Source organism: Peromyscus eremicus, chromosome 11 (genome assembly GCF_949786415.1).
Source record: "Peromyscus eremicus chromosome 11, PerEre_H2_v1, whole genome shotgun sequence".
NCBI classification, from domain to species: domain Eukaryota; kingdom Metazoa; phylum Chordata; class Mammalia; order Rodentia; family Cricetidae; genus Peromyscus; species Peromyscus eremicus.
This window is the reverse complement of record NC_081427.1, coordinates 70,030,928-70,056,163: the sequence shown is the minus strand read 5'-3', so window position 1 is coordinate 70,056,163 and position 25,236 is coordinate 70,030,928. Positions and strand designations below refer to the sequence as shown.

Genomic DNA, 25,236 nt, shown 5'->3' with positions numbered 1-25,236 from the left:
TACAATGTTGCATGCACAAACATCCTTGGATTACAGTTCAGTCGGTGCACTTGTCTTAACAGAAGTCACTAAATGCCTGATAAATTGCAGTGTAGCTCCATTTATTAATATGCATTTAGTTTCAGTTAAAAATTTATGAGGTATTTGTTGATCTAAATCCATTTAGATTTTTGCTGGCTCTGACAGCGTAGATGATATCAGACTAACATCACTGAACAGAACTGTGCAAGCTGGAGGGGTGGTTTTAAATACATATATACTATAACAAAATGGTGGGTGGAAGGCGTCATAGAGCAAACAAAGTGGCCGGTACATGAGGGCCAAAATCCTAGAGAGAAAGAAGCCCGTTGAACAGGGCAAGCTTGTTTACTGCTGTTCGCTTTTGTTTTTGTTGTTCCTCCAGGGAGTATTCCAGTTCTGAGTTAGAGGCCCGGTTGAGGAACAGAAAGTGGCACTCTGCACTCTGCAGTAACTACCAGACTTTCTCCCTCCCAACTGGATTCAAGAAACTAAGAGTACACACAAGGTAAGAAAGTTCCAGATAAAGTAGAACTACAACAGCATGTGGCATTGCTAAAGCTTCATGCCGGAAAGGGAGGGCTAGGAAACTGAGCAGAAAGCAGCTGCCTGGAAGAATTCACGAATCTCATAAGGCTGAGAAGAGATGACGTCCAGGGCCTGCCAGGGAGCAAGTTTCCAGAAGACATGACTAGACTTTCACCTGAGTTTGTCCCCAGGAGAAGGGACAAACTAGGATACCATCACAAAGCCTGAAGACAGTTTCTACTGATCAGGTGGCAGGCCCAAGCCTTCTAAAGGAAAACTAAGTTCTACTGTGACAAAGAAATTGGAACATTTCTTTCCAGAGGTTGCACATCAATTGCCAGCTGTGGGAATTGACACTGCAGAAGCTTTTACTTGACTCAGGGTTTACTTTTCCCTGGGCATTTAATGCTGCAGGTGGAGGCTGGGGTAGCTCCACCCTCTTTCCCAGCAGTCTCTGCTCAAGATCATTTCAGCTCTAGAAATCACATGCTTGGGTCCCAAGGCACCACAGACAGTAACACACAAGAGCTGTGTGTTATAGGGCGAGACTGACGGACCTATAGGAGCTGTGTGAAGGGAATACCACGAACTCATTCAGATGGAGAACTGGCGGTCCAGTGGGCGACTTGGAAGACCACGACTGTGAACGGCTCATCTCTTTGGCCTCGTCTTTGTCTATGCAGCTCATGAGACAAACCTTTCTGTTCACTGACTTCTTCACAGAGTTTTACATTAATAAAACATTACACAGTTTACAACTTTTATATAATATATATGTATACATGCACACACATAGATATTTTACACATTACTTTTACAAAGACACAACTTATTACAAAGACACAGCTTAGGACTAGAATCATCACCTGTTTAGAAAAAGGACAGCTATGGCTCAGAGATGTCAAGTTGACGAGTAGGTTTAAGGTTACAGGGCTGGGTACGGCTGGGTATACAGATCAACAGCAGAGAATTTGCCAAGGACACCTGAAGCCATTCGTTCAACTCTGAACACCCAGTGATGAGGCAGAACTGAGTTCGTTTGACAATTGTATGCTCATTCTAGGGGACCTGACAGCCCAACATTAAAGAATGTTACCACAAAACATGTGCAGAAAAAAACGTTATAAAAAACAACCCTTCCCCACACTAGAATTTGAAGAAAAGATAATAAAATTTTAGACCCTGGGAAAACACATATTAACAATACAAGAAAGAATCTTTCTACTACATAAAAACTGGTCTCATACATTACTGCTTGCTCTGCTTTCCAAAAACTGTTTTAAAGATGACATTTATTTGCATCTTGGTTACTGCAAATCTGGTAAGCTTGCAATTTTGTGTATTATAGTATGCTAAATGTTTTCCCAGATAAACACTCAAGGAGCATGCTACACGGTTAATGTGAATTGAAAAAAGGGGGGTATAAGAGGGCCCAAAAAATAAAAAAAAGGAAAAACAAAAAACCAACAATACCATGAGGAAACCAGCTAACGGATAGAATGGATGCACTGGGGCAGGGGAAACTGAGGCACTTGTTTAGGAAAGCCAGAGTCAGCTTCAGGAAGTCCCTGCTATGTGGCCACCTAACACAGGTCCCACTACTTGATTGGATGCTGCTTACTGGCAGATCAGCTTCAGAAGTGCATACCTGGAAAACCAAGCTCCTGCCAAAGCAGAAATCCTGCAGCTTTCTGAGAGTGTCATTCATTGTCAGAAGGAGTGAGAAGTTCACATAAACAGACATTCCATCAGACCATATGGTACCAAAACCTGGAGAGCTTGGGGAGAAGTGGCTGAGAGATGTTAAAATACACCTGCTCCTCTCAGCTTCTGTGTATTTATTTGAGAAGTTATGGAGATGTTCAGGGTGCTTTGAAGAGTGCAGAAGGCGTTCATTAAACTCTCAGTCTTCTCTACAAAACAAACATAGTCTGTGCCCATCCCCAGCCTCATCCCCTCCCCCACCCCAGTGAACTTGACACAGCTCTGGGATAAATCAATGAGGAGATGAAGAGTCCCAGCCTCCCCTGGCTTCTACATGTTTATTCCAGGGTTTTCTGGGAAGAGGGAAGACTGCTTTTTCACTCTTCATGAATAGTTCATGTGCTAGTCTCTAATGGAAACAAAGTGACATTTCTTATTACTGTTGGCTTTTTGGCTATTGGAAGGCAATAGTGAAGAGAGTGTCTTGAAACAATTAGTTCTCTGTAACTGATTATTTTAACAATGCGCATTTCCCAAGAACTGTTTATCCTCCAAAGAAAGCTGCTAAAACTAAATGTGCACTGTATTTAAGCAGACACCTGCAGTGAGCTACACAGGATGCTAAGTGGGGGATTCCAAAGCAAGGATTGGGAAGGGAGACTCCATTTTGTATCTCATTAGTTTATTTTTTTCTGCCATCTAGTAAAATTTTGACAGTGCAAGAAACAGAAGAAAACCTGAACTAAATGATGTACATCAGACTGACACTGACTGGTTCTGATTAAACACAGAACCATGCTGAAGATCCCTGCCGTGATTTGCAATATTTAATGATAACTATGGCCTGGGTGTTGTCCAATCCAAGCGGTACTGTGTCTTGTGCAGGAGGAGCACCATGAGTTCCCAGACTAGTTAAGTGTTAGTCTTTCTGTGGCTGAAATCTGGGGATGTTTATGAGATCTGTAGAAGCATGGAACAGATTCAGTGGGTTTGGGTAGTAATATTTCAGTATTTTAATGATTGATGGGGTCCTACTTATGCCTCCCAGCCAAATATCAGCCTGGTAATTATTCTCCTTCATTGTTAAACAAATTTGGATATACTTTGGCTTAAATAATTCAAGAAACCAGATCTATAAATAGTAGTGAGAATCCACTAAGAAATGACAAACTCATGCTGGAGAGATGACTCATAGGTTAAGAACACACACTGCTCTTGCAGAGGATCTGGGTTCAGTTCCCAGCATCCACATCAGGTGGCTCACAGCTGCCTGTAACTGCAGTTCCAGGGAATCCGACACGCTGGTCTGCTCAGGCACCTGTACTTATATGTACAGACCTCCCCCGACATCACATAATTAAAAAAAAAAACTTTTTAAAAAGAAATGTCAAAGTCAATTCATTTTGCTTTTAAAATGGGAGTTACTGCAATGATGTAATGGGGGATTAAAGAAATGTTGTCTATTAGGAATTTGGCAGCAACACAGAGACACTGAAGTTCCTTGAGTAGTTTGACAACAGCTGTCCTTGGCTTCCTCAAAACTGGAATTAATGAACAAGGAGCTTTAGAAAGTATGTACAGTGGACATCTGTTATTTTGGCCTGATCTCTCCTATTGGCAAGAAGATCCTTTCTCCTGGTGCTCAATCCACCATGTGTTTTAGGATCATTTGACTCTCTCCACCATCGGAATCGGTACACGGAACCAGCTGGACCCTGGCTGGAGCCTGGGCTACCATGTCACTGATTCCTATATGGATGCAGGTGAGGTTGGGGCGGCATGGTCCTTCCCGACATTGCTAAGGAAGAAGTTCTGTTTTTTACCAGAGCTGGAAAGCTGTTGGGAGGTGAGTTGGGCGGTAGACACCGTGATCAGTGATCTGAGAAAGCCCAGCCAGGAACATGAAAGAAAGGGTCCTGGGATTTGAGCATGGCAGACAAGTAAGGAAATACTGCTTCCTGTTTAGCAGCCTTGGAGCCCTACCCTGACATGAAATGAAGCAAAATAGATATTAGGGTCTATCCACAGTACATCAAAAGTATCATGGGAAGGTAGCAAGATCAGATATGATTATGCTTACATCTTTTCTATTAGCTACTGAAATAAGGAAAAAAATTCTTAGAATCCAAACTTAAAAGGCATTTCCTATATTTATTCTGTGTATTTTGCTTATAATACCCAGTGGATTAAAAAAAAAAAAACCAAGACACAAAAAAGCCCAAGGAATATAACTAGTAAATATAGACCAATAAGAATTTGAACAAGACTTTAGTTCTTGGGGAAATTTCTGTTTTTTATTTTGTTTGCTTTTTTTTTTACAATTCATAGGTTATTGAGTATTAGACATAATAATAAACATAGTTAGAATGATACTTTTATTCTAACCTTGCTTTTGTATTTATTTATTACACTTTAAAATATATAAATTTACATGAATATGTTCCCAAATGCTCAACTCTATTAGTAGTGTGATAGTCCAACTTGGGTCTTTCAGTAATTAATGCATTTCTGACAGTTATTTCAAGTGGTAAATTTTCCTTATTTAAAATATATCAAACAAGGCCAGGCGGTAGCGGTGCATGCCATTAATCCCAGCACTCAGGAGGCAGAGCCAGGCGGATCTCTGAGTTCGAGGCCAGCCTGGTCTACAGAGCAAGATCCAGGACAGGAACCAAAACTACACAGAGAAACCCTGTCTCGAAAAACATAAAACAATAACAACAACAACAAAAAAAAAACCCCAAAAACCAAAAACTATATAATAAATACATTTTTAAATCATTGGTCTCATAGGACCCATGGCATCATAATGATCTGGATTTAAAAAGATAAGGCAAGAACCCCTGAGCAAAATATATAATGCAAGCACAAATACACAATATAATTTTGTGGTCATAAAAACCCAACAAAAATTTAACCACAGATCATGGAACATACCTGGGAGATCCTACCACTCTACAGGTGTACTGTGTGGAAGGGCTTAGTTTGAAGACCCAAGGCAGTTCATAAATTAAGCCAAGCAACTCCAGAGAAACGACCATTTCCAAATGCTCCTTAAGAGGCACCATGACTTTGAAGACTGATTTACTGAGTCCCTGGTATCAGGAACATGCCAGGTGCTGGGTACCAAACAGTAATGTCACACAGAGTCCTTGCTTCGGTAATGCCACATAGAGGAAATTAAGCTCATTAAATGTGAGTTTGAAATACTTTGTGGTGATATTTTATTTGTGCTCTAATAAATAAAGCTTACTTGGAGATCAGAGGAAAAAGCCAGCCACTATATTAAACATAGAGGTCAGGCAATGGTAGCACATGCCTTTAATCCTATCATTGGGGAGGCAGAGATTCATCCTGATCTCTGTGAGTTCAAGGCCATACTGGTAGCAAGACCTTTAAATTCCAACAGTAGTCAACCATAAAGGTCTGGAGGTCTGTATAGACAGATAGGAAGTAATAGAGCTAGACAGAAAGAGGAAAGTGATGTAGCTGGGCTGAGAGAGGAAGTAAGAGGGCAGGGACAGAAAGGCATATAGGCGTGGGTATACAGGAAGTAGGTCTCTTTGGAGGCTGAGGAGCTGGTAAGGTGAGGTTGGCTATGGTTTGTCCTATTCCTCTGATCTCTCAGTTTTTACCCCTATATCTGGCTCCAGTTTTTTTTTTTATTAATAAGACCTTTTAAAGATTCGTCTTACATATTTTTAGTTTTCACTTATACTTTGCTTGTAATAAGGACTTCAAAGAAGAGATAGTAATTTTTCTATCTTCCAATGAAATCCAACATTATACTTAGCACAGTTGCTTCAGAGCTTAGCCCCTGAGTATGCAGTTCAGTAGATTATAGAGGCTCCTACTACAGCCTTACAGTTTGTGTTGATTTGATGCGGTGGTCCTCATCCTTCCTAACACTGAGACCCTTTAATACAGCTCCTCATGTTGTGGTGACCCCCAGCCATAAAATCATTTTTGGTGATACTTCATAGCTATAATTTTGCTACTGTCACGAATCATCATGTAAATATTTTTGGAGATAGAGGTTTGCCAAAGGGGTGGTGACCCCAAGGTTGAGAAGGGCTGATTTAAGGACTTCCCGTGGACTCCATTACGAAGGTAAAGCCCACCGAAGCACATCGACTTCAGTTCTTGACCGTTTTCCGACACAGCTTGAGTTACTTTGCCCGATTTTTCTGTCAGGTCACCTCAAGCTTTCAACTCACTGCTCTCCACACACGACCCTGCTGCTCGGCTTGAGCGACTGTGAGACAGGAATCCCATCTCTCCGCTGCAGCATCTCTCCTGTCTACCACTGACAGGAGGAGATATCCATCTCCAGCTGGCAGGCGTGTCTCCTCACCTCCTCAGAGAAGCCCTGTGCTTCTGCTCTTCCTGCCTCAGACTGACCTTACACGGCACCTGTGTTACAGTCTCTCCCTTGTTGGTTCTTTTTCACAAGGCTCCAAAGCCTCCTCTGTGAAGCATCCTTTCTTCCCAAACTATAATCCTGCCCCATTTTTTCCTGCCTCCTCCATTCGAACTGTAGCCCCTAAACCGCTGATTCGACATCACTCAAAAACTTGTCAGAACTGTAGTTTCAGAGTTCACCCAGATACTGTAAGGGCAGCTCTGGAAGTGAAGCCTAATGATTTGATGATTGGTAGCCTCCTTCCTGTAACAGAGGGACCGTGAATGCATAGAAAGGTTTTGGAGCCATCCCATGAAGTTACATTGCTCCTATGTTCTCTTCCTATTGGTTTCTTCACAGCTGTGGAGTAGGGACAGCATCTTGTTGAAGTTCTCTTTTCTACAGCGACTCCAAACTCTTAGCCTGGTTCTCCTCTGTGCTCTCCGATCACGCTTTAACAATCCCTGTCACTTGGGATCTCCACATACCCAGTCACAAAAATGTTGCTGAAGTTAACGGTGTCTCCAAAACCTCACCGGCTCCACTGTGTATTCTCCAGAACCATGGTCTTTATGTGATCGAAGATGTCCGCGTCCACTCAGCACTCAAGTCGGGAATTTCTCAATGATGTTCTTCTCCTACACTCTACATTTGCATATTCAACCACTACACAAACCTCAACAGTTCTAAAACCTGTCACTGGCCCTCACCTTAGGAACACGGTCAGAATACTCATCTCTCAGATGACAACAGCCTGCCTGCTCACAGTGTCTCTTTTGAGTATTCCCTCCTGAACATTTCTAGATATTCTCTGAAAGGCTAAGCATGAGTATATGAGCATGCCACGCCTTTCAAAGGGAGAAGAAGATTAAAATCAAAACACCCAAGCCTGAAGGCTTCCCCCTGGATGAGGCTGCTGCCGACCATCCCGAGAGCGTACGGGGAGCTGGTATTTCAGTCAGCCTGCCCTTTCTGTCTCCTCTCACCTTTCCCCCTACTGTCAACGCTTTTCCTAATCTAGACACTATTAATTATTTTCTTCTTTTACAACCTCAGCCAACACTGTTTTCTCAGCCTGAAACAGCTTGTTGATACCTACACATTTTTCATTTGTCTAAAAAGCATGCGGGGTGTTATGGATTCCGGTAGAAGCAATAGAGCACGCCACAGACAACGCGAGCTCACATACTCTATCTATACAAACACGGCTTCTTATCGGAACCTGAAAACCTGAAAACCACCACCATGCAAGCATGGCTCTGTAACAAGTCAGAAATTCAGATTTTTAGTGTTTCTCAATTTTAAAGGTCTGCAGCAAATATTTGAAAATCGAATCACTCCTATGTACCACTTGTGCCGGTGTTGTATAACACTTTTCTCTGAGATCACAACATTCCATCCTGCAGGGGAGTGTCTTAAACAGGTAGCTACATCCCTAAAAATCAGATTGAGGAGGGCCCAGGTACTAACTAGATCCACGATGCCCTTCCCCAACAGAGTATATGGAGCCCAGTTACAAAAAAGACGCCAGAATATAAGCTCAGCTTCAAAAGAGACCAGACCAGCTGTGTAGAAGAAGCAGAAACCAGCCGAGCTGCCTGGAAGAGGCTTAGACATTGGAGGCACCTGGAAAGGATGCTTTCCAACCTGCTGAGGGGCCTGCAGGCTGTGCAGTGTGCTCCTGGGGACCAGCTGTGGTGAGCTGTCACGCATGCTGGGGTGGGCTTTGGTGATGCAGCTGTCTTTGAGTCATTTCTGCTCCTGTAAACGACCCCTCACCCATACTCCTTAAGTAACCCCAAGCGAGCTCATTGGTCAACCAAGTTAGACTATGGTGGTACCTGTGCTTTGGTCTGATGTGGGCTGCCTATCTGGGGTAAGTAGATGAGTGTGTTTTGTCTCCCCAGGAAAAGTTTTGTCACATAACAGCAGGCTGTCAATGTGGACTTTGATCTCATTTCTGCCATAATCTAGGTGTCCAAAGCTGGCCAAGGCAGGGCCTCTGACCTACTGGCTTACCTGTGCACATCACATGGATTGCGTGCTGGCACAGGCAGAGGGAAATGACCCTTACTCAGCTCTCACAACACTCCACTTATATGTCACCTGCCACAGCATAACTTGTAGCTAATTGCTTACTCATTTCAATCACCAGTCCCACAGGGGCATGGCCATCTTCTCTAGGTATTGGCAGCACCAGTGAACTGCCTGGCAGTTTAAGTAAGTGCTCCACTGACCTACACAGAGATGCCCGTGTTCCACCTGATTCCAAACTCTTAGGTCACTTGATGTTTTTCCCTTCCTAACCAGATAATGTACTGTGATTAAATGTCATCAGGTAAGCTCTATTCTGATTAAAGAACTTGTCTCCCCCTCTTCTTCCCTTCTTCTGCTTTAAGACTAGGTTTGGACAAGGGTCTTGTGTGTGCTGGGTAAATGCTCTACCACTGAATCATATTTCAGCTGTGTGCTATGACTCTAATTGTATGTATATATGCAGCATATATACATGTTTTACAAGTTATTACAAAATAATGACTACAGAAAAGTATTCTTGGCAATTTCATTACATTATTTTAGTCTAAGGGATTTTTTTCACTTTGGAAAATAAGAAAAATATGCTCATTTGTTCCATTTGATAATTTCAGGATGCAACATTTTCCCATTTAGCCAAAGCACTAAGAAGCACTAATAGCTTTTAGTCATACTACCCAAGCATATTTGTAAAATTAATTTAAACTTGCCATTACTGGACTCAAGAAAGGGTCAAATCATTTTTTTAGTCACTGAAATATTCTTATATCTAAACATTAGGATTTAAGAGGAAATTGTTTAAACATCCATTTCACTACATTAGGTCAACGGACCTAATGTCTAGACACAGCTACGGTCCATATATGTGCATCGGTCCTACATGGTTGCTATCTGATTATAACTATCCATAAAGAACATATTTTTGCAGTTGCTTAATGTTGCTGAAAAGAAACAAGTAAATATTTTCCTTTCCATGTGTGGATGATGGGTAAGTTGGAACTCCAGACATATTTCAGATGTTAGCTGTTTGGCCCCCACCACATTCTTCTAAAACTTTGTATGTCATTGTGCACCCAAACTCATCTGTATGTAGACTCTTACTTTTCAAACATTGACAGTTGGGTTTGGCATTCATTTAATGCATGTGGCCTTGTAAGGCTTGGCTTACCTGTAGGCTATTGAAAATGACGAAGAGAACCAGCATCCAGAAGTGTCGGTAGGCCATATGCAGTCCTCCCCAAAGCCATGTCACAGAAATCAGGGCAAAGAGGTATAAAATCAGAGGAATTTCTGGAAAACATTAAGAAAACAAGAAAAAAAAAATGAAACAGGTTTGGAATACTGCATGATCACACCCAAACACAGAATTATTTTGGCCTCCTTTTTGTGGTGGGTGGTGTCTATCCTAATACCCATCCAGAGAGCAACCTAGGAAATCCTTCTGCTCCATGGAGAAGAGAAGGTACAACCATATAGTTCCTGGTTTTCAAGTAGGTCTGCTTGTCACTTGGGGAAGGGGAAGGAAGAGATTTGTCCCTGTCTAGGCTACCACCTGCTGGACTGTGTGGGAAGCAGCATAGACAAGTACCATGCTCCCCAAATTTCCTTAAGAGAGAGGGGTGGTCTGAGCTCCCCAGTGAGCACGCTCCAATGCGGCACTTAAATTATAAGCTTTAAAGTTTTTTTGTGTGATTCCCTGAGATAACAAAACATATTGTGAAGGTTCAGAGTGCAGATGAAGGGACTAACTCACAGTTACCAGCAGGGAGCATTGGAGCTGCCCATCAGGCTCTCCTGAAGTTGTTTAACGGTTTCCATATAAGCGCCCCGCACAAAGGTCTCCGAGCCACAGGGGCGCTAACACACTCTTTTTGTTATTGGTTTTGTGTGTATGTGAGGGTTTTGCCTGCATGGATGTCTTGCCTCACTTGCAGAGAGTGCCTGGTGGAGCCAGAAGAGGGTGTCGGATCCTGTGGAACTGGGGTTACAGACAGTGGGGAGCCACCATGTGGGTGGTAGGAATCGAACCTGGGTCCGCTGGAAGAGCAGGAGTGCTCTAAACAATTGAGGCGCCTCTCCAGCTCCTCTGACGGTGGTTTTCAAGATGGATTGATTCTGGGTCACGGGACTCGACTGTCATCTCCACTGTCTCCTTTGATTTTGGGGTAGGGAGATTGTTTGAATCATCAAATGTCTTCACAGAAGAGCTCTTAATCGTGATATAACAGTCTACGTGCAATTTAGAAATTGAATGAGATCTTAAAGCAGCCATAAATAAATCTATGTTGAAGCTATTGAAAGGTGTTAGGACAGACTCTCAGGACAGGCCAGATGACCCACCAGAAGCACAGAGTCCTCACCCTGTGTGGGTTTGAATAGTTACATACGATTTTAGCAATTTAAAATTTCCCCTTTGTTCTGAAACAACCTCAAGCTAACAGAAGAATTGTAAGGACAGTGTGGTGACAAGGCCTTGTGGGCTTAAAAAGTCTGGAAGTAGCCAACCTCTCCAAATACTAAGATTGGCATATTTTATGCCAACGTTTTCCTCTGTATTCACAGTTTCCAAAACCACGAAGGCAGCACCGGAACATTACCAGCACCTTCAAGTTCCATTCGGTTATTATTTTTAATTTTTGGTATTATTTGTGTGTGAACGTGTGTGCTTTGTGTACTTTTATATGTATATATGTATACATGTATGTGTGCGTGTATGTATTTTGTGTGTGTGCCTGAGTAAGGGCACCTGCGTGTCACAGCACATGTGTAAGCCAGAGGACAACTTTCAGGAGTCGATTTTCTCCTTTCACAGTGGGTTCTGGAGATCAAACTCAGGTCATCAGGCTTGCGTGGCAAGCACTTCTCCACACTGAGCTCCCTCACAGACACCATTTAGCTATTCCAACAATTCCCTCCGTGTGGAACAGCCAGCACTGTACAGCTGACATCTCCGTAATCCCCCTAACCAAAACCGTTGAGAAAATCTTGGAATCTGACATTTTTGTTGATTCCAGGTAGTTTTTCTTATAGAGTACTGTAATGGTGAGCTTTATATTTCAACTTGACTTGATTTAGAATCACGTGGGGAGAGATTCTCAGTGAGAGATTAGTCATATTGGGTTGGTCTGTGTATGTGTCCATGGAGATGTGTCTGGGTTACTAGTGTCAGATGATGTGGGGAAGACCCAGCCCACTCCTGGTGGCGCCATTCCCAAGGCAAGGGGCCTGGACTGTATCCGACAGTGGTTCTCAACCCTCCTAATGCTGCAGCCCTTTAATATAGTTCCTTGTGCCGTAGTAACCCCAACCATAACATTACTTTCGTTGCTACCTCCTAACTGTAATTTTGCTACTGTTATGAATCGTAATATAAATCTCTGTGTTTTCCAAGGGTCTTAGGTGACCCCTGTGAAAATGTTGCAACTCACAGGTTGAGAACCAACCACTGGTATACAAGTAGAGAAATGAAGCTGAACACAGGAAAGCAAGTAAGCAGGTGAGCATGGGGATGTGGTGTGAGCAGCTGTCTTAAGTGCCTGCCACCTTTATTTCCTTACTAGGATAAACTGTGGGCTAAAATAAACCCTTTCTGCCCCAGCTGCTTTTAGTTGGGACATTTTATCCCAGCAACAGGAATGAAACCAGAACAAGGACCACAAATTTTGGTTTTATTTTTTTCCATGTTTAGATTTGAACTGTAAATGTAGGCATCGCAAGTGATAACAGATTATTGTAATACAGGAACTCAGCTTGTCCCGTTAATGAAGATGTTCATTCTGGTCACTCAAGTCTGCGAGAGTTGCAGAGAGTCTCTGCTAAAATTAGCCTCCTCTAAGGGGAGAGCCTTTGTAATTAAAAAGTATCTTGTGTGGCATTACTTGGAAACTATGTAAATGATCTTTTCACTACCAAATATTTAGTTTGTTCACTTTTATAGTATGGACTCAGGGATTCCTATTGTATTTAGGGGTCTGTCATTCATTAATATTAATTTTGCTGCTTAAGTCGCCCCTAGTTGGAGCTCTCTCCAGGTGGCTTCTGTGTTGCTCTCTGGGTCCCCACCATTCTATTGGCACTTGCTAAGTTATGGGTCCAAGATACTTTAGACATTCTCTACACTAGTTTTGGTTTCTTTTAAGATACAATAGTATTTGGATACCGTGATCTGTATGATCTACAGCTAGACATGCTCACTTGCCTTTGGTACTCCTAAGGTGTCTCAGTAGTCATTAGCTATCACACACACACACACACACACACACACACACACACACACACTCGATCATACATGCATTCACTTCCTCTCACAACTAAAGTAGTTTCCTGTTGTACAAGGTATTTATTGATTATAACGTTTTTCCCGTGGTAGAGGCTAACTTGAGTGGGTAATTTCATGATTCAATGACATTGTTTCTACTGGTTCTCAGAGGACACATTCTCAGATGCATGTCTGAAAATGTGCATAGTATGTTACGTTTTTCATGTTACATGCTTATGATAATGTTGATGACCCCTGCCTTATCACTTAAAGAAAACACTCCATGGCTTCCCTTTGGTACATTAACATTGCCGCCATCACTGTTCTCACACTTTTGGGCCACCATTAAGTGTTACTTGAACCCCAGAAGTGCAGTAGTTGAGCAGTTGACCCAAAAGTCGACTGGTAGCTCTTGAGTAGCGAAAGGACAGATAGTGCATACAGTGTGGATGCGCTGGACAAAGGGCGACTGTGTCTCAGCCTGTGCAGAACATTACGGCATGACTTAAAACCAGTGAATTGTTCATTCCTAGACTTAGTTCTGGTATAGTGGAAAGTGAGAGACTGGGAGGGCTGACAACTTGAAGTGTTCATATCTCTCTAAGTAATGGCATCTCTCAGTTCACATCAATACTTTCACTTGCCGACATCACAAACATTAGTTCCGGTTTTCTCCCTTTCCACATTTTGTGACTGTTGTCTGTCAACAGACAGTCCATTCCCCCACTGTTTTCAGTAATCTTAAATCTTCTATGCATTTCCCTGTATGGATTCCAGCTCCTGATGCTGTTGTCTTTACCCATGTATATAGAGCTTCCAAACTCACTCTGGAGTCTATGCCGCATCCTACTGCTCACTCGGATGACCCTAGCAGTGACTGGGTTCTGGTAGCCAATGTTTGGGTACCCTTTCGTGCATGCATACCTTGCTCTGAACCAACTAGAGGATTTGGGGTGGAATTGTTGAGGAAGAGAAAGGAAAAGAAAAAAGATGTGAGCAGATATAGAGACCCACAGCCAAGTACTAGGTGGAGAGAGCCAGGTTGAAGGTCTCCATCTGGTCCCTACCCTCCCAGCTCAGAGGAACTCCTACAGAAGAGAGGGAGGAGGAATTGTGGGAGCCAGAGGTGTTGAGACACTAGGAGAGCATGAGACTGAAATGGCAATTGCGGAGTCTGCATGGTCTGACCTAGGTGCTCTGCATATATGTTATGGTTGCTAGCTTGGTGGGTTTTATTTGTGGGGGGAGGGGGACCCCTAGAGTGTGAGTAGGGGTGTCTCTGACTCTTTTGCCTGCTCTTGGGACCTTTTTCCTCCTACTGGGCCAAGCTTTGATGTGAGGGTTTGTGCCTGGTCTTATTGTGTCTTGTGCCATGTTGAGTTGATGTCCCTGGGAGGCCTGGTCTTTTCTGAGGGGAAACAGGGAGTATGGATCTGGGGGAGAGGGAAAGTGGGGGGCCTGGGAGGAGTGGAGGGAGTGGAGGCTGTGGTCAGGATGTATTGTATGAGAAAAGAATAGATAAAGTTTTTAAAAATGTTATATGTTCAAATACTAAGCAGTTTAGGAAGAATTCACTAGAGAAATAAAATTTCTGCAATTATGTTTAACAAGTTAAATTAACTGATTACTAAAAAAATCACCAACTTCTTTGTGAATAACATTTTATATCATTAAATCAATACTATTTAAATTTTTTTAAAAAGCAAACAAGAAAAAGAGAAGTTGCAAGAGGTAGAAAAATCAGATTTAATTATAAAGAGAGAGGCCTTAGCAGAGGGCTTTGCTGATATTTTGCTCAGATATACTCATATAAACCATCTGAATTATTATAACTTCTAGGGAAAATAAGATAATATAAAATACATTTATATAGATGAATAATTCTTTTTCCAATAATGTCTTGCAGCTAAACAAGAGAGAATATGTTCTGATTTAAATTTTAACCAAAGTTCTTTTATTTTCTCAATTAAATCTTACTTAGTTAAAGAGTCAGAAGGCCCCGATAAGCCTAGGTAGCTGCTTAATTGTCAAAGATTTATCATCAACTCTACAAGCGACATCTTAGTTTCTACTGTATAAACAGAAGTTTCTATCTGTGGATTTGTGTGGAGCATGAAAGTCTATGCACAGTTTTAAATGCACAACTAGGATCCACGGTTCCAGAATTTGGTCGACATGTTCTTCTAAGTCCCTAGAGCTAAGCAAGCACTATGCGCTGGCAGAACTCTGTGCAAGCCAACAGAGCATGCCGGGGCTGCTGCCTGGAGATACCCACAGCCCATTCCCTTCTGTAAGCAGTGTGGTAGCTTGGCACTCCAGAGCAGAAACCCTGCAAGGAGGAAAGCCCGTCATAAATAACTCTGTACTTAGCAGCAGACTCACTCTGGCTTTCCAGCAGAGCAGCAGTAATTAAACAAGGGCTTCAGATGGAAGAAACATTGAGAGGCACATCTGGATTTTGTGGGCTTTAAGCCTATAAAACTGGAGGAGGGGGCACTTCTTTAAAAAACAAAAATTGCAAGTCTGTAATTGGGTTACGCATCTCAGACGGCACCCATCCAAGAGAGAGGCTCTGAAACTTAAGCTTCCACAGCTTTATTGTCAGTCTACCTCTGAAGAGGCACCTTTTAAATTCACTGGAGCCTCAGGGAAAGGAGAATGGGGGATGGGGATGGAAGCTGAGAAGCATGTTGTTAAATGGCTACCATGTACCATGAATTTAATTTGGCAAGCTGGACATTACTGTTCTCTTTAATGGAAATAACTTTTGTTTCACAATTACCAAGCTGAGTTTTTCCATATAATAAATTACTGGTAACTTATCTCTTGCCTGTATGTCAATGTTTATCAAAGAAGACACCTATCATTGGTAATGTTAGAGACAAGACAACTGATATTTAGAGATAGCTTTGTTAACATAACGCAGAATAATTTCAATGTTCGCCATAAAAAGAGACCTTAAAAACACAGTATTCTGTCCGAGGAATGAGGAGCTCTATTTAAACAACTATGCACACACAGTGTATGAAGAATGTCCATACCCTAACAGCAGCAGCAAAACCTCCAAACACTCCAACTCCAAAATGGGCAAAGGGCTGAGAAAGATTGTTTCTCTAAATAACTATATAAATGGCCAATAAACATGTGAAAAGATACTCAACATAACTAGCCACAGGAAAAAATAACCAAAACTACAACAAACTATAATTCATACTCACTGTGATAGCCGTTACCGAGAAATGGGAAAACAGTAGTGGGAAGATGGGAAGAAATGAGAACACCACTGATGGGAATGTCATGTGTGGCTGCTGCGGAAAATGTTTTGTGGTTCCTTAAAAGCTAAACAGAAAGTTACCATAGGCTCCAACAATCCCAGGCCTAGTTTTATCCCAAAGAAGGGAAAGTAAGGGAGGAAATGCTTGTATACCATTGTTCATAGCAGCATCAGTAACAATAACCAAATTGAAGCAGCCAAATGTCCACCAGCCATAAACAAAACCTAGGACTTATCCTTAGGTGTATTATAATATCACCTGTGCAATGGTAGAGAGTCATGAAAGGGATTAGAATTCTCATCATAGAGGCTCTGGGGAGCTGCCTTGCTCCTTTCTCCACATGATGACCATTACCATTGGGATGACATCAGCTATGAACCAAACACCAGACTGTTGGCGGCAGCAGCTGAGACTTTACTGTTTATAAGGTATGGTATTTTTGCTAAGACGGAGATACTCAGGATTAAAAAGGAATGGGGTTGTGCTATAAACTTACAATACTAATGAACTCTTGGCAAAATGTTTTGAGTGAGATAATATGGACACAAAAGGATTAATAATTTCACTGGCATCAAGGTAGTAAATGCATTGATAGACAGAAAGTACACAGGGCTACCAGGAGCCAAGAGGAAAAAGCGAAGAGTTACTATTCAGCAGACATGGAGTTTCTGTTTGGGATTATAAAAAGCTTCAGGATATTTTGATAATGTTAATGGTTACATAGCATGGTGGGAGTTGGTGATAATTAACTGTATAGTTAATGATGCTTAATGATAATTAAGTGGATGCTGAAAACATTTAAGTGCTAAATTTTAAAAAAAACTTCATAGCTGGAAGTTTTCCAGTGTCCTGCCAGGCCCCGCAGTCCAGACAAATTTCTTTCACCCACAGTCCTGCAGCTTCTTATAAAATAATCACTCAGAGGCTTGTATTAATTATAACCACTTGGCCATTAGCTCAGGCTTATTACTGACTAGCTCTTACATTTAAATCAACCCATAATTCTTAACTATGTTTAGCCATGTGGTTTGGTACCTTTTCTCAGTTCTGCCTTGTCATCTTGCTTCCTCTGTGTCTGGCTGGTGACTCCTCACTCAGCCTTCCTCTTCCCAGAATTCTCCTTGTCTGCTTACCCTGCCTATACTTCTTGCCTGACTACTGGCCAGTCAGCATTTTATTTATCAACCAATCGGAGCAACACACATTCACAGCGTACAGAACAACATTTCACAGCGAAACTTTTTATTGATTCTTTGTGGATTCCACATCATGCATCCCAATTCCACTCATCTCCCCTTCCCCCCACTTCCTCTGCCCTTTGTCCTTGTAACATCCCATCTTAAACAAAATTTAAAAGTAAAACCAAAAACAAAACAATTCCCCCTAAAACGAAATGAACGAAATAAAAAAAAAATATCTCGGAGGCCCAGTGAGTCACACAGTATACCCTTTAGTCCATACATCTTTATTAAGTACTAAATTTATTATATATATATATTTATTACAAAAAGGGGAAAAGATTGTTAAATCAGTTATGTGTGAAAATAAAGTTTCATCCTTGTGGAATGAAGAAGCAAAGGGGAGTGATAGGGGAAGGTTTAAATGAGGAGGGGGTCAGAGGGTAGGACAGAAGATGGAAGAGAGATAACTAACTCTGTGGTTGTTTGATAAAGCCATTTTATATATATATATACACACATACTTACATATATATACATACATATATATACATACATATATATACATACATATATATATACATACACATATATACATATATATATATATATGCACACAGACAGGTGGACAAACACACACGCACACGCACACACACACACAGAGGAGAGACTGTAAAGCAAGTGCTGGTGAGGACTACTATGCAGTCGTGTCTTCTGAACATGACAAGGCCATTGCAGTCATAAATTTGTTGCAGCTGTGACTGCCTGTACAAAGCCAGTCAGCACTCCAGCATGGACTGGGAAGGGACACAGAAGGCCCCACCCCTAGCAGAGGAACTACTGGCCACTGACAGGAACTAAGGGAGGTAGTCAGTTCTCTTCACCTGTGTGGCCCACAGTAGGCTGCTTGTGTTCCAGTGAATCATCCTACATCCATGGACGTATGGGCAACACCAACTGGACTCAGTGAGTTACAGAAAAAGAAAAGAGGAAGACATAAAGTTGGGTGGAGGATTTGAGGTTGTGTGGGTCCAGAAGTTGGTTGTGGGGAGAGGTGGTGGATAAGACCCAAATACGTGCATTCATGTATGAAATTTCCGAAGAATAGAAGCCATTTATACAGACAAAATCAAATTATTAAAGTACTGAAATACTCAAGTTAACAAGATATTACTAATGTGAAAAACAAAGCACTTCAAAGCTTTCTAGAAGAAGTTACCTGTAGAAAGGGGAACACACAGAAAGTTCTGTGTTGAAACTGCTGTCACTAGGAAGCTGACTCCTCAAGTCAGTGCTGATGGACGACATCCCATCTCCTGACATTCTGTGTTGAATTGTGGTGATGGGGGTGTGTGATCTCAGTGAATTTAACTGTGGTTTGTAGAGAACACCCACTCCTTTCTTAACCGTTTCCTTGATATTCCACCCTTCAAGCTTTCCTGCAGTGATGGCAGTCATGGCTTTGTTATAGAAATAACAACTCATTCCTGTGAGGCTGGAGTGTGTAATATGTTTGCAATCTTCTAAAGTGCTTTTTACAGTTTTTACCCCACTGACCTCCAGACTTTGGGATGTGCTATTAAAACAGACTCATCAACATAAAACCAGGAGCACGACAGTGAGATGATGGGGATTTAAGATAGTTATGGTTTTTTGTTTTTTGGTTTTTTTCCACCAGAGCACTCATTTAAAGTAGAAAAACAGGTAAATTGAAAAAAAGAGGCATCAAAGGATCTTTTTCTAAAGCATGGTTCTTATTCTGAAATTATTAGATATTTGGATACAAGGATGCTTCTGTGATCTGATTCAGCTTTTGGTGAGATTATATTGTGCCCTGAGCCTTCTTACCCCATTAGCACTGTTTCCACAACATATGAGCACTCACTAGTGCTCTCAAATATCCCTAGAAGCACATAGGCTTACAAAAAAGTGCAAGGCATTCGTGTCCCAGAACTGGTCAATCAGCATTAGGCCACTATGTGGAATAGGTTAAAAATAACACTTGTGGGTGAGCTTTGGAAATTGTTTACAGAAACAACCTCCACCATATTTGGTCAGCCCATACTCTTACTCTTTAACCACAAGTCCTAAACATGGTTCTAACTTTAGAATTTCCTTTTTATTTCAGGACTTCTGCAGCAAAATCCTAAACATTTTGGAGAAGCTCCATCACATTCAAACTGCAACTAAAAATATTCTCTCCAACCCACTTAAAAATAGACCCCTCGTGGCAAGATAATGCCCATGTGCGCCATAGTGGCATGAATGTTATAGAGGTAACCAACTATTAAAGGCCTGCTCCACAGAAGGAAAGCCATTCTTGGCACTGTAAATCTTGCCAACAACTCATGGTTTGGGAGCTCAGAGGCCAAGGGATAAACTTAACTATTATTATTCTGTTAAATGGACAGAGTATCAAACTGATCTCTAAATTTCTGTCTCTGTACACATAGATTAGTGTAGTTAGACCTCAGCAGTGAAGTTTCTTTGTGCAGTGGATGGTGGTTCATGGAGAAACTCAGACTGGTCAAAGTGCAAAGCACAAGTATCCGTGGAATACTCAGGCACAAATGGGACATACGTATCATTTAACCCCAAGGCTCAGGGTCCATAGTGGAAGGAGGAAGCAGAAATATTGCAAGAGCCTGAGGTTAGGGTGGAATGGAGCAACAGTATCCTCAGGACCACCACACTCATGAACTCACAGCCTCTGTGGTTGCCTGCACAAGATGTGTACAATAATAAGCTAGTCAATATTTCAGTGTGTGTGTGTGTGTGTGTGTGTGTGTGTGTGTGTGTGTGTGTGTTGGGGGGACTCTTGAGAACCTACTGCTAAATGAAGAACTGTAGAGAATTGATGGCTTTTGGGGAGGGAGAGTCAGTCTTCTTTAAGGGTGTAGTCACTGGTAGGTTGATATAGCATAAATTATACTTGATGGGTTATTTAAAAAAATAAATTAAAAAGACACAAAGTTGGGGCAGGGTAGGGAAGTAAGAGCAGCTCTGGGAAGAATGAAGAGGGATGGGTGAATATGATCAATAGCCCATTGTATGAAATCCTTAAGGAAATAATTAAAATACTATTACTTCTTTTAAAATATTTAAAAATAATCTTTCAGTAGCTTCTCTTCTCTATCCTCTTCCTCTTTTGGGTTTTATTTTTAAAATTTCATAGCATTATTATGTAAGTTATGTGATCATTGATTTTATATGTTAACTTGACTTGGAAAAGAGAAACCTCAGTAACTGCTTAAACTTTCTGGGTATGTCTTTGAGGATGTTTCAGAGAAAAGTGAGCATTTGAATTGTGGATAAAGCAGATAGACTTCCTCAATGTGAGTGGACATCACCCAATCCTCTGAGGGTCTACACAAAGAAAAAAGGTAGAAGAAAGCCTAAGGTGACACTTCCTTCTACCTGACTGTGTGGTCTGGAGCATGTCTTCCTCTGTCCTCGGTGCTCCTGCTCTCAGGCCTTCAGACCGGGACCAGATTCCCAACTCATATTCTTATGCCCTTGACCTGCACCACAGCCAGCCTGGGTCTCCCATCACAGGTGTCAGATTTTGAGACTCCTCAGTCCTCATAACAAAAGCAACCAGTACTTTACATTACATCTCTTTTCCTGGAGATGTCTGTCTGTCTGTTTGCACATCTTTTGGTCATCTTCTATAGGTCACATATTCATCTATTATCTGTCATCTATTTATCTATATATCATCTATTTATTTATCTATCATTTATCTATTTACCTCCTGCAGTAGTTTGAATGTAATTTGCCCCCATAAGCTCATAAGGAGTGGCACTACTAGGAGGTGTGGCTTTATTAGAGTGAGTGTGGCCTTGTTGGAGGAACTATGTCACTATGGAGGTGGGCTTTGAGGTCTCATATATGCTCAAGCTACTCCCAGTGTCTCAGACCACTTCCTATTGCTTTTGGGTCAAGATACAGCCAGTACAATGTCTGCCTGCATGTAGTCATGTTCTGCCATGATGATAATAAACTAAACCTTTGAAACTGTAAGCTAGCCCTAATTAAATGTTTTCCTTTATAAGAGTTGCCATGGTCATGATGTTTCTTCACAGCAATAGAAACCCTAGCTAAGACAGAAGTTGGTACCATGGACTGGGGTATTGCTATGATAGGCCTGACCATGCTCTTGTTTTAAGAAATATGGACCTTAGAACTGTGGGTTAGAAAAATAGTTGAATGTTTTAAGTGCTGCTTAATGGGCCATCCTAGTAGAAGCATGAAAGACAGTGGTGCTGGGTGTGATTTGAGTTGTAGTGGTCTAGATCAAGAGGTTTCAGAGGAGAAGAATGTTGGTATGTGGCCTAGAGACTGGTCTTGCAATATCTGGGTGAAGAATGTGGTGCTTTTGCCTTTGTCCAAAAAGTCTGCCTAAGGCTAAACTGAAGAGTTTTGGATTAATTCCATTGGCAGAGGAAATCTCAAAACAGCCTAGTATAGACTGGTATGTGGTTATCAGTGTTAACTCTAATGAAGATTTATAATGAAAAAGAGCAAGCTGAGAAAGGAAAAATGCAAAATGCATAATTTGAGGAGAAAAGGAATACTAGGAAGTAGAATGGAGCTAAGTTCTGGGTTCAAGGATAACAGATTAAGAAATGGAATAAAGGGAGTGGTGAGCTCAGGGCAAGATTCCACCCAGCTAAGTTTCCAGCCTATGAAAAGAAATTAAAGAAAAGCTTAAAGCCAGGTGTGGTAGTGCACACCTTTTATCTCAGTACTAGGAAGGCAGAGGCTGGCAGATCTCTGAGTTTTAGGTCAGCCTGGTCTACAGAACAAGTTCCAGAATATTCAAGCTTAGTCAGTGAAAAAAACCATGGAAAACAGAAAGATGGTGAAGATGTAGTTGAATGATGGGGGTCATGATCCAGTCCCAACAAGCAGCAGAACTTAGCAGCTTCAGCCACGTTGTTCTGGCTTTACTGTCAAGGATAGAAAAAATAAATCATCCTCCAAGACTAAGGAAAGCTGCTGAGGCCAGGTATGTGTCAGGGGTGTCCCTACATGGAGGTCTAGAGAGACCATTGTGTGAATCTGTGAAGGTGAAACCTGGAGATCCCAAGATGTTGGAGATGCCAAGGCAGTGAGAAAGTCATTTTGACATCAGACATGGAGATGCAGAGTTTAGAGTTTGCCCAGATGGTATTTGGCCTTGCTTTGGTCCAGTATTTCTTCACTATGATCCCTTCCCTCCATTTTGGAACAGTAATGTACATCCTATGCCATTATATATTGGAAATATATCATCTGTTTTTTTGTCTGTTTCTTTGTTTTTGGCCTTTCTGGAGGAAGTTACTGTGAGGGTGGGCTTTGAGGTTTCATATATGCTCAAGCTATGCCCAGGTCTCAGACGCCTTCCTGTTGCCTTTGGATCAAGATGTAGCCAGCACCATGTCTTCCTGCATGCCACCATGTACCACTACGATGATAATGAACTAAACCTCTGAAACTATAAGCCCCCCAATTAAATATTTTCCTTTATAAGAGTTGCCAAGGTTATGATGTCTCTTCTCAGCAATAGAAACTCTAAATAAGAGACCTACCTACCTATCTTCTATGTATCTCTGGATATACAATGCCTGTTGGTTCTTTTTCTATGGATGACCTAAATACATTTGTACCTTGTGAAATCCTCTGCTGCACAAAGCCCATGAAAACACTCTCAAGTGCTTAGTTCTACACATTGCTTACAAAGGGAGGGGCCCAAACTTAGTTAACTTAGTAAGCAAAAGCCAAATTCTAGTTCAAGTCTTTGTAAGAGTAGCTAGGATACAGCTAAAAGTAGAACTGACAGCTAAATTTGCCTGCCTAGTATTTATTTCTCTCACTTTTTACTGAAATGCAAAGGAACACACACACAGAGAGGCAGGGGAAGAAGGAGGCTTTAGGGTGCAGAGAAAACACGGCAGAAAAATGTATGGTTGTGGTTTATAGGCAAAGCCACCTGTTAGTGATATTCCCCCAATGACAGACCCCTGTGATTATTTTTTATTTAAATTATACTTATTTATTCATTTTGGGGGAGGTAGGTGCATGCTCTCAGCTCATATGGAGATCAGAGGACAGCCTGGAGACTGAACTCAGTCTTCAGGCTTAGCATCAAGTACCTTTACCTTTTAGGCCGTCTTGCCAGCCCAATTACTTACATTTTGATGGAAGGGGGGAGAGGCAGAGAGAAAGGGGGCTACAGGCATTAATCACTTCCCCAAATCAGTCCATTTTATTTAAGATTTTCATAATCATATGCCAATTCCAAGACCACTGAAGGAATTAGATCTGCCCTAGATTCTTGACCTTTACTTACCACAAATCACAGAAAGCAATATGGTTGTGAACTGCACTTTTTTTTTTTTTTTTGAGACAGAGTTTCTCTGTGTAGTACTAGCTTTCCTGGAACTCACTCTGTAGACTAGGCTGGCCTTGAACTCACAGAGATCTGCCTGCCTCTGCCTCCCAAGTACCACCCCTCAGAACTGTACCTTCTTGAGAGGAAAGCGTCATAAATCCTAACTTGTTTTCTTCTGCTCTTCCACTCTACACTATGTCATGCCACCACTCCTTTCTATCTCTTACCATTCCCCTTAAAATACGATAATGGGACTTACCAGTGGCTTATGGCACACAGTCCATAAAGTTTTCAATGGGAATTGACGGGGATCATCGTATATCTTAAGCAAAGGAAGCCTGAGTGATCATATCTGTAGTGTAGGCCTACACCTAGCATCTACAGACATAGACAGTTGATACTTAGGGATGTGTGAAGGATGGTGTGGAAGGAGCTGTGCAGGTGATATGCTGGACCCCAGGACAGAAGCCAATACCAGATTATTTCCTAGTGTATTTAGGAGGGTTGAAGGAATGTGAGTCTGCTCCCCAGGGTCTCAAGCTCTGCTGAGAACCTCACCATCCGGGCTTTGCTAACTGCAGACTTGGGCTTGCTTGGATACTGAAGGAAAGCCCAGTGTCACTCCTGCTTTGAGTGTGATTTATATGGACTGAAAAGATGGTGAAAGCCTAGAATTATGGTCTTGCCTTGCAGAAGCTATATATAATTTTCAATTTGCAGGCTATAATTTTGAATCTAAGGAGAATAACCAAGTTATATGAGACATACCCACACTGACCTTGCAAAAACTGTTATTAGAGTAATTCTATTTGAAACATGTACTCCAGTGTTGCCAGAAAATATAGTGCTGTGTGGCGATGGAGTTGTTGGGTATGTCTGTGATTGTCAAGGAAAGGTGCAACATTGTGCTTCTTCCTCTGAGACAAAACTGCCTTGGAAGTATGGGAAGGGAAATTATCATTTGGTTCACAGCTGAAACAGTAATGTTCTATGAACGTTTTGTCAACTAAAAGTGACAAAAGTTTTTAGACATCAGAGTTCTGAAACAAACAGGGAACCAGCTGAGTAACCATTAAAGATCAACTCAACCTATTTCTGTAACATCACCATTTAAAGAGTTAAAGAGTTTGAAACGGTTGAAGACTGGTTTAGCCTTGTTCTCTAATGTGACCATTGACTGGGTGGTAAAGAGCTTGAAATGCTCCTCTATGATAAGTTTCTTGCACCCCGATAAGCCTCTCCGCCAACATCCAAATCAGATTGAATTGGAAAAGCCCCGTTTTAATGGGTAAAGCATTCCCGGGAGATTCTCCAGCCCCCCAGAGAGGAGATGGGGACAATAGACCGGAAAACCATGTGTCTGTTTTCAGGGATGCAGCTTAAATGTCCTGTAGGAGTGGTCTTGAGCCTCTCTGGGGGAGGAGCTGTGTTTGGCGGGCTTTGAAGAGGCAGGTTTGGGGGAA

General features: G+C 41.8%; 1 protein-coding gene across 1 annotated transcript in view; it reads right to left on the bottom strand.

Annotated features, from left to right (window-relative positions):
* Nucleotides 1-25,236, bottom strand: part of Adgrv1 (adhesion G protein-coupled receptor V1) — a 474,255-nt gene that overhangs the window by 9,792 nt on the left and 439,227 nt on the right. Inside the window, exon 89 of the mRNA XM_059276309.1 lies at nucleotides 9,855-9,976. Within this exon, the coding sequence (XP_059132292.1) occupies nucleotides 9,855-9,976 (122 nt within the window). The remainder of the gene's footprint in view (nucleotides 1-9,854; nucleotides 9,977-25,236) is intronic.